At 41.0% G+C, this 18,164-nt stretch overlaps 1 protein-coding gene across 9 annotated transcripts in view; it reads right to left on the bottom strand.

The window, feature by feature from the left end:
• The window catches only part of NUBPL (NUBP iron-sulfur cluster assembly factor, mitochondrial), a 183,547-nt gene that overhangs the window by 106,573 nt on the left and 58,810 nt on the right, over positions 1-18,164 (bottom strand). For all 9 annotated transcript variants that reach the window (XR_014955677.1, XM_085580470.1, XM_085580471.1 and 6 more), the window contains 2 exons: positions 6,666-6,751; positions 1,002-1,122 (listed from right to left, as the gene is read on the bottom strand). Coding sequence is in view for 8 of the 9 variants with exons in the window: in XM_085580470.1 (XP_085436596.1) it covers positions 1,002-1,122; positions 6,666-6,751 (207 nt within the window). In the remaining variant the exon portion in view is untranslated. The remainder of the gene's footprint in view (positions 1-1,001; positions 1,123-6,665; positions 6,752-18,164) is intronic.

Below are 18,164 nucleotides of genomic sequence, written 5' to 3'. Positions count from 1 at the left end.
TCTTTCTAAGTGAGCTTCCTGGTTCCTTTTAATGAATTAGCTATGGAAAATCATTGAGGTAATTAGAGTAATATATGGAAACACATCATTAGCACATGCAATTACCCCATTTACCGACTTAATTATGCTGTGTTATATTCTTTACTTACAGCACAGGTTGAACCATGCCTTTTTAAATCACTCACGTATACTTTAAAGATCCATGTATATTTTAGCCTACAGGCATGACAGCTTAATCGTAGCTAATCATAGAATGGTTTAAGTTGGAAGGGACCTTAAAATCATTTCATTCCAAGCTCCCTTCCATAGACAGGGATGCCTTCAAGTAGAGCAAGTGGCTCAGGGCCCCATCCAAGCTAGCCTTGAAGATTTTCAGGATTTGAGCACCCATGACTCTAGACAACCTGTGCCAGTCCCTCACAGTAAAGAATTTCTTCCTAATAACTAATCTAAATCTACCCTACTTCAGTTTAAAGAAATTCTCCATTGTCCTATCATTGCCTGCCTTTGCAAAAAGCCTCCAGCTTTCTTTTAAGACCCGTTTACATACCAGAAAGCTGCTGTAAGGCCTCCATTGAGTCAATATGTAACAACTCATTTCATTTAAACAAAATAAATGCAAAAATATTTATTGATATTACTAAACAGAGTTTAGGTCTGTCCTAAGACTAAAGAGAATTCTTGGTTATTTGTAAAAATTGCTGTATAGTCAAGCACATAATGAATTTCAGGTAATATAGCACATTGATATCAAAACAGTTCATGTTCTGAATTATTTGTGAATACAAAGATTTAAAGTGCAATTCAAGAATTTTCATATGCAATCAACATCACCATTACAAGGCTGTCAAGGAACAGAGCATACTACTTGTTAGTCCCATTATATCTGAAAACAGTCTGAATCCAAAGTAACCTAGGATATGCAGTTTCATCATTCAGTTAATGCTTCATGCACACCATTAAATTTTTCTTCGAAAATAAAATCATTTCCATATTCTTACCCAAAATATCCAGTCCAAGGGTTTTTGCCAGATCTCTTACGCCATCAGTTCCAAAAATATGTGTCTCATGCTTACATTTGGGACATTGGAAAACACTCATATTTTGAACCAGTCCTAAAACCTATCAAAGGAAAGGAAAGGATGCTCAAACCAAGCCGTGGTATTTCCATTATTCATCTCTGATAATACAGAATAGATTAGCTACTAAGAACCAACACAGCATGGTTATTCAGTAAAGGAATCACACTCAATAGCATTATCAGCTCTTATTAGTCATCTCAGTAGCACCATCATCTGTGCATTATTTCAATTTCTTCACATTTATACCTATTGAAGACTAACAGACTTATTTGTAACAAAAAGTACTTGCACAAACCTAACTTGCCAAGAACTCTCCCTGCCAGTATTTCATTTTCAAACTCTGGATACTGGAAGAATTTTCATGCTGTGTTTTACAGTTTTGTACTTCGCATTTTTCAGGAAAGACAAAATAAAAACATACCATTACAAGAAATTTCAAATCAGATGTGCTTTTAAGGTATTTTTATAAGTTATCCTGTAGGGAAATGTTTTCAAAAAGAACCAGATTTGTTTTTCTTCTGAAGAGCAGTAACACGTTTTAAAGATCAAACAACAAAAATAATTATCTGAAACTAAGTGGCATAGCATAAAAATCTAATACCCACACCCTGGGTTCCTTTCCATTGATGCCAGGTTTTCCACATCATCCTTTAAAATATGTCAAACAAAAATTTACCAAGTCATTCACACAAACAGTCTTCTTTCACAATGTGAAATAATGCTAATAATCTCCTTTTATTCACATAGTAAACAAAACTCTTCAGGCAGAGCAAAATTTCCAGAAGTGATGAAAACACTGTTCAAATGCTACAGGATGGAAATTTCTATCCACCTGCTAAGAAATAGAATGTCTGCTTTAAGACATGCAATGTTACAACATTTCACTTTCAGATTTATACATTACCTCGGTAAGTCATATACACTATAGCTGAACTTTATAATACACCATGTATATTACTATTTACTTTGTAGTATTTTGTACTTCTACAATTTCCTGAACCTCCTAGTTTTGTGCTTGAACAAGTTGGTCTCCAGTTATTAGAGAAAAAACATATCCACTATGCTAATGAAGCATACCTAGGAGGAAACAGCAGTGTTCAGTGCGACCAACAAATATATTTTATTAAAAGTGAATGTACAACTTCCGGCAATGAACTTAAAATAAGAAAGTATGTTATTTACAATATCATAATAAAAGTTTCCTTGGCTATAAGCTGAAATTTATCAAAATGGTCACCTGCTTTTTCTACACCAGAAAGTACATCTGATACATCTTCCTTAACTTATGTAAAACTCTCAGATAGTTTAATGCAAGGACCATTTTAAGATATACTATGATTTAAAAAAATTTTACCTACTTCCACCTCAAACCTTTACTTACCTACACCACAAACATACTTTCCCCCTTTGCTACTCTCTCCCAGGGACTGTCAGAGAAGCAAGAGGAACAAGAGTCTATTCACTGGGACATTATTACAGGTAAATTTATCATCCAGTTCTTACATTAGTAGAGACATGAAATAATACATGTCCAAGGGTATAAGGTGCAGGAACAGTAAAACAGGAAAAGCCACAGCCTTCTACAGATGACCTCTAAGCAGGCATTCATCCTGCTCTCCCCTAAAGTCAAATCATGGAGTTTTACTCTGTTGGTAAACTGAAGAACACTGAAAGGTGTATTTTTGACAAAAGAAAAATATTATTTTGACAAAAGAAAAATATCCTCCAGGATATATGGAGGCCATTTTTGAGAGTACATGGGGGAAAACAAAAAGCAATTTGAAATGTACACTTTAATTCATTTTCAGGTATCTTGGGGTTTGAACTTCTGTTCTCTTCAAAGCACTCATACAACATTTATGATTCAGCAAATTTATCAAAGAAAAATTTATGTAGTCTACTATTGTTTTGTGAATAGCTAAGAACTATTACAGCTGTTTCATTCATAGTTTAATAACCTAGTAACTAAGAAGTCCTTCAGCCAATACAAAAGCAAATGCTGAGACACAGCATTTGTATATACTAGATACAAATACTAGATACATCTAGTATCTCAAATACTAGACCAGTTTTAGAGGCCTCATACATGGTGCTTTTTGGTTTCCATTTAAATAAACCTTACTAAACGGAAATGACATTTCAGCATTACCCAATAATTTTAATTTTTCTGTGTTAGTCCTGTTTGTCAGCAAATAAATAGTGCATATTTAATAATATATAATTTATTCTTCTGGACTATGAAGATGCCACTGGAAAAAATCTAAGTATAATATAGAATATTTCCAAATACACTATTTTACTGCTGAAGTGTATTTCTACCATGCATATTTCTGCACATATATTTACAGAAAGAAGCTCCTGATGACCTTCAGAGCTTTTAAATCTACAAAGTAATAGGTCTTGCCAATGAAGTCGGTAATAACCTGCATTTTCCTGCTCAAATAATGGACTTTTAATAGCTTCAAAACAGCTGCTACTGTCTACACAAACTACTTTGTAAGTGTGGGTGATTTCTATTCTAGTTCTCATTGAGCTTGGCAAACTTGGCTCAGGAATGACATGAAAACTTCTCTGCACCATAATACAGGAGCTAACCTATGGCAGCAGCATGGAGCTGCATTCCATTTAGTCTAATTGTTATTTTAAACAGTGAAGAGGCATCTGGCAAGAAATAACAGGAAATGAAGAACCCTTTCATTACGAGTTATCTGCACACAGTTTCTGAATGTTTACATACTTCTTGTGCTCAGCTAACCTTTTGGTTACACAATAAATCATGCTTAAATCCAAATATACAACATTCTAAGTTAAAGAAAATACAGTGATGAAATGAAAGCTCTCTGTATTTACATTAGGAAACAATTCCTGAGAAACCAACTTCAGTCATTCACTCACTGCACTTAAGGATAGGTGGTGTTGAGGTCTGACTTCAGTCTGATGGGGACTGAAATGACAGTGTTACAGCTCCTCTGCCATCAACTCCCCATGTCAGTCAGTCACTTTGCATTGAAGGGCTTCAAGTAAACATGCACAATATTTCTGTCTTCCTACCTTTCATCTTATACTGAGCAATTCCTGTCTCTAATATCTGCTCGCAATATGAAGCCATAATTGTGGCTGGTTACTCGGGATGCTTCAGAAAAACCAGTAAGAACATAGCCAAATAAGCCATTTTAGTACAACTCAGAAGGAAATACATAGCTGAGTTTATCTAAGCAGTTTCTTGAAACCTGCAAAATCTATGGCACAACCTTCCAATTCAAGGAAACTTCCAGAAAATTTACAGATCTAACTAAAACCTGTTTTTTCCTTCAGGGATTGATAAGATAAAAAATAATGAACTGAACTCAATCTCAGCAGGTGGAAATAGGCAGTTTTTTTCATAACTACTCAAAAATATTCCCTTTGAGTCACCCTTGGGAACACAAGAAAACATTGGCCAAACTTGCTTAATAGACAAGAATATTGAAACTTGTCATAGGAGTCAGCAATACTCTGTAAATTCCTTCTTCACTGTAAGTGCAGGTGTACTCCACTGCACAAGAGATGTCACTCCTCTTTTAGTGACTATATCCTAAGACTGAAAATTTTAATTTTGCCCTATAAACCTGGTTTTAATGCTGACTCTCCACCACATTTTCTTTAGTTCCTTCAGTCATTCTACTTCAATTTCAATAAAGGACAAACAACATTAACAACTGTGACTTTACTGTGGTAGTATGTCATCTGAGTCTTTGATAAGTAATAACAGTGGGTATGAGGGGAAGGTGGAATACATAGGCCTGTACGTACATGGGAGAGACCACTCATTAAATATAAGAAAGCATACTCTGTGTTCAGCAGCCTATAGCCTCTGCTTCTTTGAAAAGTGAGCTCTCTGCAAGCACTTACTGAAAGATGAAAGATTTTAGAGATTAGAAATTTGAAGATTGGTTAATTATGTAATGAGGATATGTAATTTTAGCACAGACCTGCAGATTCCACCTCTTTGACATAAACCTCAGGTCTGAAGCTGTTCATGAAAAATTATGTCACTTCACTTTCTTTAGATCATCATATTTAGTTGACATTTAGAAATGTAGTACACAGGCAGAAGCAGCTTTAAAACTCAAGTAACTGACATATTTGTACACTTGTACATACAGGGCAGAATAAAATGAAGCAGGGTAGAATAAAATAAAGCATTCTTATGAAAAATGTAAGGCCTGATAACTGGTTCAAGTGCATTCAAACTCAACATGTGGTGTAACAGCTTTATTGTGACTTCTCACTTGATTTGTCAAGATCTGATAATTCCAATGAACCAAAACAGATCATAATTAATATCTTATCTTCCACTAGTCAAATCAGTATTAGCCAAGCTCATCCTAGAATGCACAATTTTCTTGGAGGCCATTCTCTTCAAAGGACATTGAACCAAACAGTTTTAGAAAGAAATCTGGGTAATTTCTCATTAAAACAAAAGGAAAATTCAGTGCAGTACAAACCTTAACACAATTTAAATTGAAAATAATTTTATATCATTTGAGCAAAACCAAACATAAAATCAAAACAAAATGTTCTGTATGTTATTGCTCTTGTTTTCCTTCTGGAGGCAAATTATAAATGTTACAATACTTCCATTTTGATGCAAATACGCTTAAAGAATAGTTAGTAATACGGAATTCAAAGTATGACTTTTGTTAAGCCATCCTGTAAATTAAAAAAGGGAAAGCATTCACTTCAACTTTCTGTTGCATTTTTTTAATTAGGAAAACACTAGCTATGAAAGAAACTTCCTTTCTTAAGAAAGAATAAAAGTGACTTTCACACAGGTAAATGAGAAAATATCTTTTTTTCCTTACAGTTTATGATAAGGAAGCATTTCAAATCGTATTCTTTCATCAACTGCCCATTTCAAAGTACAAATGAATCTCTACATAAACATATTCTAGAGCACTACATTCAGTTACTTAGCAACTTGTAGCACCCAGAGAAAATATCATGTCAAGGATGTCAGCCTGTTTAATATTTTCTCCTAATTGTGGATATTCTTAAATTTCTCATTTCTTAAACAAGTAAGCTAAGATATAAGATGTAAACCTCAAGAAAAAGAGTGACTGGACAGTCTTCTACTTGTCATGATTGTTAAGAGTCCTTCAAATGGCAAAGAAACTAGATATAAGCTTATCTCCACAAAATTTTCAGTTTGCTTCTTAAAAAGTATTAATAAATTATTTTTCTACATTTCATAAAATTTGAAATCCCAACACAGACACTGCAAAGAAGAGGATATGTAATGAGGACACACAGTATAACTGAAAGGCATACCTTACTTCCTAAGATATTTTGTTCAGCATTCTGATCCATTCCACATGAATAAACAAACAGATTTAAAACAAATCATTCATTATTATAGCTTCAGCCTGAGAAAATTCTCTCTTTTCTGTTTAACCAAGCTCCTGATACAGATATATGTAAAATCTTGTCAAAAGGCTTAGAATCTATTAAAGTGATTTCTGAATGTTCACCTATTGCTGCATATGGATTTTTGTTTACATTTTTGAAAAAGAAAACCCTGGTATTTTTCATGTAGAAACTTACAGGTACATGGACTTTTCTAAACATTTCAGCTCCTTTGTGTGCATCCAGTAAAGCCACATCTTGTGGGGTGGAGACAATGACAGCTCCTGGGAAAAGAAAACATGAAATCCCATTAAAATGCATATTATTAATTATTCTGCTAAATATTTTAAGTATTTAGTACATTCTACTAAATTCACAGTAGTCACACAGTTATATGCATTTAAAGAAGAAAATTATTTTTTATTATACAATGATCAAAATAACTGAGATATTATATGAAGTGATAAAAATCACTTTTTAAAGATATTTTCATCATAACTTTTTCTATGTAGAAACCATTTATACTTTCTAAATTAGAAACATTATCTAGTATCATACAACCATCCACATGCTGACAGATTGCAGAGGTGGTACTCTGGGAATATCTACAACAGTAACAATCCCATGCCATAATTATATTTGAAAGCTTCTAATTTAACAATAAGCCTTGTTCTAAAACCAGGAGGCAGCTGCTTGTAATCAGACTGGTGTTACACCTTCTTGAACCATGCCTCACCAGACACAGTCCATTTGTATAAATTATACCACAAAGGAAGAGGCCAATTGATGCACATTTGCACTAGGTTTGAATAAAGTGTTGTTCACTGTTTAGACATGGCTCCAGGTTATCTGGTAATTAGTACTCCTGAGAGTTATTAAGCATAAAAAACAGCCAGAGCTCCTTCTCCAAGTTAGATTCTAAATTAAAGTAAGCCTACAGGTTACTATCCTATACTGGTATTACTTCTTGATTAATACAGCATGAAAAACCAATACAGACATCAGAATATTCCGTATCACTTTACAAAGAGCATCTTTTTCCAAATACTCAGGGGTTTCAAATGTTATTTCCTCAAAACTTGCAACAAAAATCTGTTCACATTTGTCCATATTTTACAAAAATGTAATGCACAAGGAAGCATTACTGGTCAATTGATTAGCTTTGGTTTCAAATTGATCATCTAGTGTCAAAAGTCTCTATTACAAAAAGATTTCTGTAAAGTCACATTGTGACAAACATGTACAAAAAATTCATGTCAAGCTTCACACTAATAGCAATTACAACAGAGAATTATAGATGCTTGGGTCAGTTTCCTACTGGATCTGCAGCTCCCAATCCTCATTGTAAATGGCAAAGGAAGAGTTTCATCTACCTCTGGGTAGATTTCCAGAGGCATGCAACCCTGGCATAGCTGGCAGGGGCCAGAGCACCAGAAGTGCTGGCATTCTGAGAGCACTCCTGGCTCTGGCAGCACTGGGACAGGGAGCCCTGCCCCTGCAGCATCCTCCTGTTGCTGGGAACCTGCCTGCTACAGCCAGCCGTTTCCAAACACCGCCTGACAGCATGTTTGAGTGTTTTCAGCCAGCATTCTTAACCTCTAATTTGTGAAAGAAAAATACAATCTGGCACCTCGCTCCTGAAAAGCTGCCAATCTCTGCCTCACACAGTATTATACACAAGTCCAAAAACTGAACAGCACATGTAATGTACCAAGCAAATGCAATTTCCCTATTTGCTCAAACTCTGGCACCCAAATAATTTGCTGGTATTCCCAAACCAACCTGTATCCAATGGCATCACAAAGAATAACGTGTAAGCTTTTCAGTTACACTAAAATCACCTTAGCTCCTCATTTCACCAAACGCAGGGTTACTTTACAAGCAGCACTGAAATGTAGGGTCAACTTCACACCTTTCTCTAAAAGCACAGGCCACAGGTAAATGATTTAGACTCAGTGTCCTTGACTTTTGCATATTTGTAAAACAAAAATCTTTCAATACTTGAAAAATGCTTATTACTGCTTTCTTTCCAAGCAAAATTGGAAATAACTGCCTTGCATGTACACACACTTATATTCACACTCTTCTCTGAAGATGCTGGCTCAGCATTCCCTGGATCTTCACACAGAACCCAATATGCAGTCAACAAAAATGAAGTCCACATTTTCTGGTACATTATTAATTGTTTTAAGAATCTAATAATTGGCATGGCATGAAGGACAGACTATGCACAACAAAAACACCCACTAGAACCACAAGCAGCTTAATTGAGAGATATTCTTTACTAACAAATGCTCATCCAAACAGAAAAATCCAAAAGTATCAAAATGACCCAGTGGCACATTACAGAGTTTGGGCTGCCACAAGCACCAACTGTCTGTACAAAAAATCTCTGGCTCCTGAAATACATGAGTTAAAATTATGCTTGTGGACAATTTCCATGGCTTCTTCCATAGAATGAAAGCCAACATGCTCAAGAAGCTGCTGTTGAGGGTGTAATAGTTGTTTCTCTCCTATTTTCCTTTTTACTCTGAGCTAGTTACAGGCAAAATTTATTCACAGCCAGTTTGTACTGACTAACACCAACACCCTGTTAAAACAAGTATCTTCTCTCTTTCTTTGGTACATCTTCTAGTCCAACAAACCCAACCTGAAGTTCAAGAATTAAAATTATTTGCAGCATTATTTCCTCTACCAGGAACCAAATATGGAAAATGAGACTTTTCATGGTGCTCCCCTCCCTGAATGTTTGCATATGTTTAATTCAGAAGATGATTCAAATGATTCAAATGATAAGCAAGAAAGAACACTGCCTACACTTTCCTTGCTATCTCGACTCTACACAGTTAATGAGAATATCAAACAGTAAAGAGTTATTTTGATCAATAAAGTAAAATATTATGGAATTCATGCACATGGTATGTCTCTTGAAGCAGTACATGCCATGTTTACAAAAGTGTCTGAATGAGACAAACTGAGGCTGACAAATTGAACGGAGATGCTGCAGAAGCTGTAAGACTAAATCACATCACATAGTGAAACCTACTAAAAATTCTGTGTTTGCAGTTATGTGCAGAAAAATAATTTCTGTGCCTTAAGCATACTAAGGATATCTAAGTAGAGCATATTTATGTTTAACTGACTTATCTACTTACTAATGCATTCAATTTTTTTTTTTTTAATTTCTCTGTATTTCTTTTGACAAAAAGCTGATGCATGTTCACCAAATCACACAGAATCTGTGACTGGATCAGGCTGGAAGGCACCATGGCAGATCACACATTCCAGTCTCCCTGCTCAAGCAAGGTGCCTAAGAGTATATTGCTAAGGATTCTATCCAGATGACTTCTGAGTATTTTCAGAGCTGGAGGCTCCACAACCTCTCTGGGCAGCCTGTTCCAGTGTTTAATCACCTGCACATTAAAGAAGTTCCTATTTACATTCAGGAGGAATTTCCTGTACATCAGTTTCTGCGCACTGCCTCTCTTCCTACTGCTCAGTACCAGCAAGAAGAGCCCAGATCCTTCTTGACACTCTCCCTTCAGATACCTATATATATTGATAAGATCCCCTCTCAGTCTTCTCCAGGCTAAACAGCCCCTGGTCCCTCATAAGTGACATGCTGCCATACCCTACTTTGTCCTTTGCTGGTCTACCTACAGCAGCTCCATGTACTGAGGGATTCAAAACTGGACTCAGCACTCCAAAGGAGATTGTATTAGTAAAAACTATGTTAACTGTATTTTTAATCCTTAGGACACACCATATATAGAGAGACAGAACTCACATTACCCTGTAACATTGGTGTTTGCCTTTCTGTTTCAACCCCAGGTCCCTAATCCTAACTAACAGATGTGCCTACACAGAACATTGGTACCTTTCTGGTGGAAAATTCAGCAAATTACAAGCACTCAAACAGCCTTTCTGAGTATAGAAAATATCACCTATATTCACTGCATCATTAAGGCTTACATTAAATACTTGGAGTTATAAAGCATAAGGTGAAATCTCACTAAACCTTAGCTATAGTCAATTTGCACCCAAGCAAAAAACACGGAGCTCTAAAAAGCAGCTAATCAGCAGTAGTGTGGAAGGTCTACCTTAGGATGAAAAGGATGCCCCTAATATATTCTGTTTCCCCTCCAGTGTCTTCACAGATAGATTCCAGAATCAGGCGACGTGTGTCTCACCCAAGATTAAGGTTCCCACCACACACTGTTAGACCATGTCTTATATCAGCCTCTCAGCAAACAGTGCCACCTCAAAAGCTGCAAAGTATAACTGGCCACGGAGACTGACAGAGCTCTGGAGGATAAAGACACAGAATAATTGTATCTGCTGACTGACAGTCACTGAACACTCTTGGCAAGGAACCACATTCAAGCCTCAGTAAAGCTGTAGATGACCTGATCTGACCACACCACTCATGCACTTCTTGCAGTTTTTGCTACCTTTTCCACTGCATTAAACTCAGATGTTTAGATGATATCTTCCAGTCATAAATAGTCTGATTAACCTCACTCTTCTCTACCACAGATCTCTTCAGAGCCCCTCTGACCTTGTCTTAAATTTGTCCCTTCATAGATAAAATTTGCTTGCAATAATAAATACATCTTTGCCCTTGAAGATATACATTTTAGGAAAAAAACTTGCAAGATCAAAGACTTCTGTCTTTGCTGTATTTTCAATTGGCAACTATTAGAGATAAACTAACATTAGAAAATTGTTCATCTTACAGGATAAACCTCATAAAGAAGTTCCTTCAGCTTTTGTGTGTGGCATCTCATTGCAAACAGCAACTTAGAAGAGCCAAGTGTGATTTTTCATCCTCACTTCCTCCTAATATAGCTCAGAACTGTCCCAAAGGCTGGATCCTGGCTGCATCACACTTCCAGCCTGCTTGCTACCTTCTTCTTGGAGGAGTCATTGAACAACTGCTCGGACAGGGGATGTTTCCAACAGCCACACATCCTCTTCTGCCCAAGAACTAAGCAGGTCATAAAAGATCAGGACACTATCAACTTGCCCACATGAAAAGAGAACAGAAATCTTACAGCAATATTCCTCCTCCTGCTCAGTGGAACTGTCAGCTGGATAAAGCTGTCACCCTAAAGCTAAACTGCCTTCATCTATACTGATCAATAAGTATTATATCATCCATTACACACCAGATCACATGGAGAAAGATGTGGAAGGACAACTCTCACTGTGGTAAAATGTTTGGTTTTGGTCATGGCAAATTGAACACATGTCACACTAATGCAATTTACAACAATGTATTTATTTAGTGAAGTAAAAACACTAAAAGTATTCATAACAACATCTGTGAACAAGCAGATATAGGCCTAAAACAAAAAACTAATTCCTCACAGACACTGCCACTTTGCACTCTTGGCTATCTGAATTAGCATTTTTCTGCTCAACTCCATTCCACCTCCTGCTTTCAAGGGCATTTGCCAACCATGTCTAGATTATTATGAGAATTGTACTAAGCAAGAGCGAAGTCCAAATAGTCTCTCTGACAAATGAATATGATTTTTTATTTAAATGAGAGGTCCCAATCCAAAAGGAGAACTGGGTAAAAGAGTGATTCTACTGCAGAAAGAAGAAAACAGTGAGATTACTTCAGAATCAGCTCCCCAAACCATTCTGTGGTTTACTTTTTCCCCCTGGAGGTGGAGATGTAAGGAGCAGATTTGAGCATTTACTTTTTTCAGAAGAAATAGCTAGAGGGGAAAATGCAGTACTATTATTCATATGAATTTCTTTCACTTTTAGCAATTGTCAGCTGAACACTAGGCTAATTTGCACTTCCTATTCAGAATAATTGGTCTAAAAACTAACAAGTGCCGCGCTCCCGCCCCAGACCCTCGATCTCTCTAGCCCCGGCTAGCTCTCCTTGGGGCGAGAGTGGGCAGTGGAGGCACCCCCCGCTGCTCCTTAACAGGGTTTGGAGGGTGCCTTTGTGGGTTCACGGGAAGGCGCTGGCAAGCCTCGTCAGTTGGAAGGAAAGGCGGATCCAGTTGGGGGCTGAATCTTCTTTATTGAAGGCCAACGGGGCCAAACGCACAGAAGGGGTGCCAGCCAACTGGAACCCTGGGCTGGGCTTAACATGAACCTTTTATGGGTTGTGGGCGGGGTGGATCATGAGGGGGAAACCAATGGGGGACAGGGAAGGGAGTGGCTCCGGGATGGGGTGATCCGACCTGGTCCAATGGGGAAGGGGCATGGGAGTGGCCCCAGGCCCTCGCCCAATCACTCGGTGCTCTAAGGAGAAGTTTCTGGATAGAGGGGAAGGAACACCGAGTGACGGACAAGGCACCTGGGAGGGGATAGGGGAGTGACTCAGCACTTTCCAGGTTGATGGATGGGTACTGGAAAGGCGGGAAGGGAGGACCAGGCGGGAAAACAGAACAAAAGGATGTACCAACTTAATGATAGGGGGAAACAGGGATGAACCATTAGGGAAATACAATTATATAAAACCGTACATAAAATATATAAAGAAAACGCACTACCACATCTCCCCCTTTTTTGTTTAAAAAGAAAAGAACGGGAGGAGAGTAAAAATAAGTCTTTAAACTGGGGAGTTACAGTCCATGGTCTCGTCTTCGAACCATACACTTTCTCCGTCGGAGAGATTTTCTTCGTTTGGCTCTGCAGCATTGAGGGGATCAAGTTCGTGTGGTTCGGCCAGTGTAGCGTGATTAACACTGATTGTAGTGTTGATGGCTTTCATTAATAGTCTTTTAATCACGTTAAAGCCGATGACAAAGGCAACGAGTCCCAACAACAGCATTAGTCCAGTCTGCATGATAGATTTGATCCACCCGGAAAGTCCCCATCCTTCTAGAAGAGAGTCCAGCCATCCTGCAGTTTCCTTCTTTAGATGACGGATCATGTCCTGCATTTTAGTGATGGAGGTGCGGACATCTTCAGCTCTGGAACTTAAATTCATACAACAGAGGCCAGCAAATTCTTCACATTTATGGTTATGTAATAACAAAAGGAAATCAATTGCGGCTCGGTTTTGAAGGGTTGCCTGTCTCGTGACTTCCTCATCTGTTAGGAGGTTGCTTAGGGCAGTTGATGTAAGGTTGGCTTGTTTAGCTACCCAGCATTCAAGACCGGCCAATTCATTGAATGCTTGAGCGATTCCTATCCATGGTAAAAATGCAATGGTAGCAACGCTCTTTGCTTTAGCCCAATGGGTGACCTCATCATTACAATTTTCGTCCCAATCTGTGAGCCCAGTATCTCTTTTTTGGCGAGCCAATTGACCTGTTTGATTTAGCTGTTTCCAATGCGCTATATGGGTTTTATTGGGTACAAACAAGCTCAACTGTCCGAATGCACATGGCCCTCCGACCAGGTGAGGGGGGATGCCTGGCCAAGCCCGATTTCCGCAAATTAAAAACACACCTTTAGGAAGGGAATGGGGCTTGTTGTCAGGGGTTGAAAAGTCTGAGATATAGATTACTTTTTTGCACCAATTTTTATCTTGGTATTCGGTGATTGTTTGTTTGATGATTCTTTTGGGATGGACATATGGGTTATAATCAAGGAACCGGAAGCAGGTATAGGCAAGGGAAGAGCCGAGTAGTTCGAGTTCCTCGGGCTCTTTCGCCATAACTGGAAAGGTTCTGACCCACGCCCTCCATGCATCTGGTGGTTCTAGGGGTTGGGAGATAAAGGGATTGGTGTCATTTTTTATGCGAAGGGCGGAGGTGTTTAAAGGTAGGGTGAAGGGAAACTTAACTATAGGGTATGGGATCCCCACGAGACAGGACAGAAAGGGGTTGGCAGCGGAAGTGGTTGACAAACATAAATGGTCTTGATTAAGGGATTTAGCTAGGGTGGTCCAAACATTTGCTGGCGGCTGCGGTACAATCCAGGCTTGCAGGGGTCTCAAGGCGATGGTAAGGCCGAGAAGGACAAGGCTCAGGGATGACATCATTCCGGGCTGTTTCACGGAGGAGTGCGTGTCTGGGAAGTAACTGAAATATAAATTAATGCTCGAAATCGGGGAGGTTTAGGTGGGAAAGGAACAGAGATTCCCAGGAGCCGCGGGAAGGAGAGGAGGAATTGGGCAAAGGGAACTGGGGACTGGGTGAGAGGGACCTCCTCCGCCGTCGGAGGGCGGCGTGCCCAACCTGAGGACCATCTGGCTCGCGTTTCTGGACCTTGGGGACATACGGCCGGACGAACTTGGAAGGGACCCATCTCAGGCCTGAGGGCGTTGATACGCAAGCGTATCCCCGTCCCCAGGTGACTAAGTCATAGGGTCCCTCCTGCCGCCAGGTCTCAGGATCTTTAATGAGAACTGGCGGCCTTTCCCTGACCTGGCTCTGTTCTGAGGAGTTGAAATGCCTCACGATAGGAGGGTTGAGGCATCCAAAAGAACAATTAAGGAAATTTAAGGTGAAAAGGGCCCATGACAGTTGAACCTGGGGGGACTCATTTTTTGATGCTGAGTGCTGTTGTTTTAGCATCCTTTTGATGTTCTGATGAGTCCTCTCCACCACGGCTTGACCTGATGGGGAATAGGCGATGCCAGTTTTATGTTCTATTCCCCATTGCTGCAGGAAGCCTGCGAGCTCCCTGGAGGTGTACCCGGGGGCATTATCTGTTTTTATTTGTTTTGGGACGCCTAGCATAGAGAAGGCCTGTATTAGATGTTTCTCTACGTCTTTGGCCTTCTCCCCTGTGTGGGCAGAGGCGAAAACTGCTCCGGAGAAGGTATCCACGGAGACGTGGACGTACTTCATCTTCCCGAAGGAAGGGATGTGAGTAACGTCCATTTGCCACACCTCACAGGACTTCAGACCCCTAGGGTTAGCCCCTGCGCTCACCGATGGTAGGGGGAGCGACTTACAGGACGGGCATGTGGCCACAATGGCCTTGGCCTGGTCTCGGGTTAGGTGGAACTGCCGGACCAGACCAGGCGCATTCTGATGGTAGAGCTGGTGGCTGATTTTGGCTTGTTGGAACTTGTCCGGGAGTGGCGTCAGCTGTGCGGGGGCGGCAGCGAGGGAATCGGCACGCCGATTGCCCTCGGCCAAGAACCCCGGCAGGTCGGTGTGTGACCTGATATGCATCACATAGAATGGTTGCTCTCGGTGGGAGACTAGTTTTATTAATTTGGAGAGCAACCTATTGAGGGCATCGTTGGAAACACCCTGCAGGATGGCATCCTGTGCCCTGGACACTACACCTGCTACGTAGGCCGAATCAGTAACCAAATTAAAAGGTTCAGAGAACCGCTCAAAAGCTCTGACGACTGCGGCCAACTCAGCTACCTGAGGGGATCCTTCCACCTCAACAACATCTGCCTCCCACCGCTGAGTTTGAGGATCTTTCCAAGTCACTACTGACTTGTGGGACCCTCCGGACGCGTCCGTAAAAACTGTCAGAGCCTTTAAGGGTTTTTTACTCTGAATTTGTTTTGTTGATAGTGCGAATTGAACATCCGAATTGAAAATTTTGTGGGCCGGTCTCAAAACGGAAATTTTCCCGGTGTAGCTGTCTAGTGCAAACTGCAACGATTCGTTTGATTGCAGCAGGTGTTCCAACATTGCTTTTGTAAAGTGGCCCGATTCTAATTGTAAAGGAATGTGAATGCATTCGAAGTCACACCCTGCCAACTCCCGAATCCGCATTCTAGCTTTGCGGATTAATTCCGCCACCAGCTCCTGTGGCTGCGTCATTCTTTTGGATCTAGAGTGACTCAGGAATACCCACTCTATGATGGAGAGTGGGTCCCTTTTGTCATGATCCTTGCCCTTCTCCAGGGTGTCTGTCCACTGGAAAATGACTCCATGGAGGTGCGGCAGTCTGCCCAGTATGATGAATTTGAAGGGCAGGCCCGGATCACACCTGTGGGCCTGCCTGGCAGACATCGCCTCCTGGACCCTCTGCAAAGCAGCTTTGGCCTCTGGGGTGAGCTCTCTGGGAGAACTAGGCTCGTCCCCCCCTTTCAATAAATCGAAAAGAGGGGCTAGGTCTTCGTTGTTAATACCTAACCAGGGTCTCACCCAGTTTAAAGACCCACACAGCTGCTGCACGTCTGCTAGATTTCGAATTGAATTCTTGATAGCCAATTTTTGCGGAACAATGGTCCGCTTGTTTATTTCCAATCCCAGGTACTTCCAGGGTGGCATCTTTTGAATCTTATCTTCTCGCAGCTCGAACCCTACAGCAACCAACGCATTGGTTATCAGTTCAAGCGCGTGTGTAAGTAAATCGCCGTTGGGGGCACAAATTAGAATATCATCCATATAATGTTGGATGATCACGCCCTCGGTGGCTGCACGCACAGGGGACAGCAATGAAGAGACGTACCACTGGCAGATACTTGGGCTGTTTTTCATGCCCTGAGGAAGTACTTTCCAGTGGTATCTCTCCATTGGGGCTTCTCGGTTGATGGAGGGAACCGAGAAGGCGAACCGTGGCGCGTCATCAGGGTGCAGGGGAATTTGGAAGAAACAGTTCTTTATGTCAATTACTGCCAATTCCCAATTTTCAGGCAACATCGTAGGGGACGGCATCCCTGGTTGGAGAGAGCCCATATCTTCGATGACATTGTTTATTGCACGGAGGTCGTGGAGGAGGCGCCACTCGTCTTTGCCTGGTTTTTTCAAGACAAAGACGGGGGAATTCCAGGGAGATGTTGTTTCCTGGATGTTCCCTTTGGCGAGTTGCTCCTTCACAAGCTCCCGGAGCGCTTTTAATTTCTGCTTATTGAGCGGCCACTGCTCTACCCACACTGGTGTATCTGTGAGCCAATTGAGCTTCTGGGTAGGACGCTCCTCAGTGACCGCTGCCCGAAAAACCTGAGGGGTCGGGATGTCAATTGTGACCCCCCATTGGGCCATCAGGTCTCTCCCCCACAAGGGTTCCGTATAATCTAAAACGAACGGGCGTAAATAAGCCGATTGCCCGTTCGGCCCCTCAAATTTTACGATGTTTTTAGACTGTTTGGCCAATTGAGAACCCCCTACACCTTGAATTTTTCCCGCCACGTTTTGCAATTCCCATCGTGACGGCCAATCCCGCTCGGGGATGACTGTCACGTCTGCCCCTGTGTCCAGGAGTCCGTTAAGATGTTTGAACTCCCCATCCTTCCTCATGTAACAGGATAACTTTGGTCTTTCCTTCCCAATGACCTGGGCCTGGCACACCTGGTAATCTTGCTTTGCTGATTTTTTCCACAAATCCTCAGGGTGTACCGGAGGCCCAGAGATCGGAATGGCTTGGGCGATGATTTGGCCCTTGGGAAGGAAGACCGGAGGATGGGAGCAATGCAGCCACAAAACCAATTGTTCAGGGTCTCTAGATGTTAGACAGGGTGCAATGGTAATGTCGAGTGGCGTGAATTTTGTGTCCCCAAGAACGATATACTTACTGCGGATGTTCCTCCAGGTTCCTGGGTCCCTTGTGTCGACTGTGATGAAATGCCAGTCGTCGTCCTTCAGATACAGAGCCTCAGTCAGGGCCAACCTATATGGGGAGAAGCCGGAAGAGGTGTTAAGGACCGGCTTGGGATGGTCGGGGTCCCGGCCAAGCCAAGCGGCGGGGATGAAGTCGACATCCTCCCGCATATAGGCTGGTTCGTCCGTCGTAGTCCGATGTGTCATGTCCTGTAAAAAGTCCTCAGGTGGGCTTTGATCACAATTGTTCCTCCCCTCCTCAGTTGTT

This window comes from Lonchura striata, chromosome 5 (assembly GCF_050655825.1).
Source record: "Lonchura striata isolate lonStrDom1 chromosome 5, ASM5065582v1, whole genome shotgun sequence".
NCBI lineage: Eukaryota > Metazoa > Chordata > Aves > Passeriformes > Estrildidae > Lonchura > Lonchura striata.
Note: the sequence above shows the minus strand (reverse complement) of the source record. Positions and strands in the feature narration are given on the sequence as shown.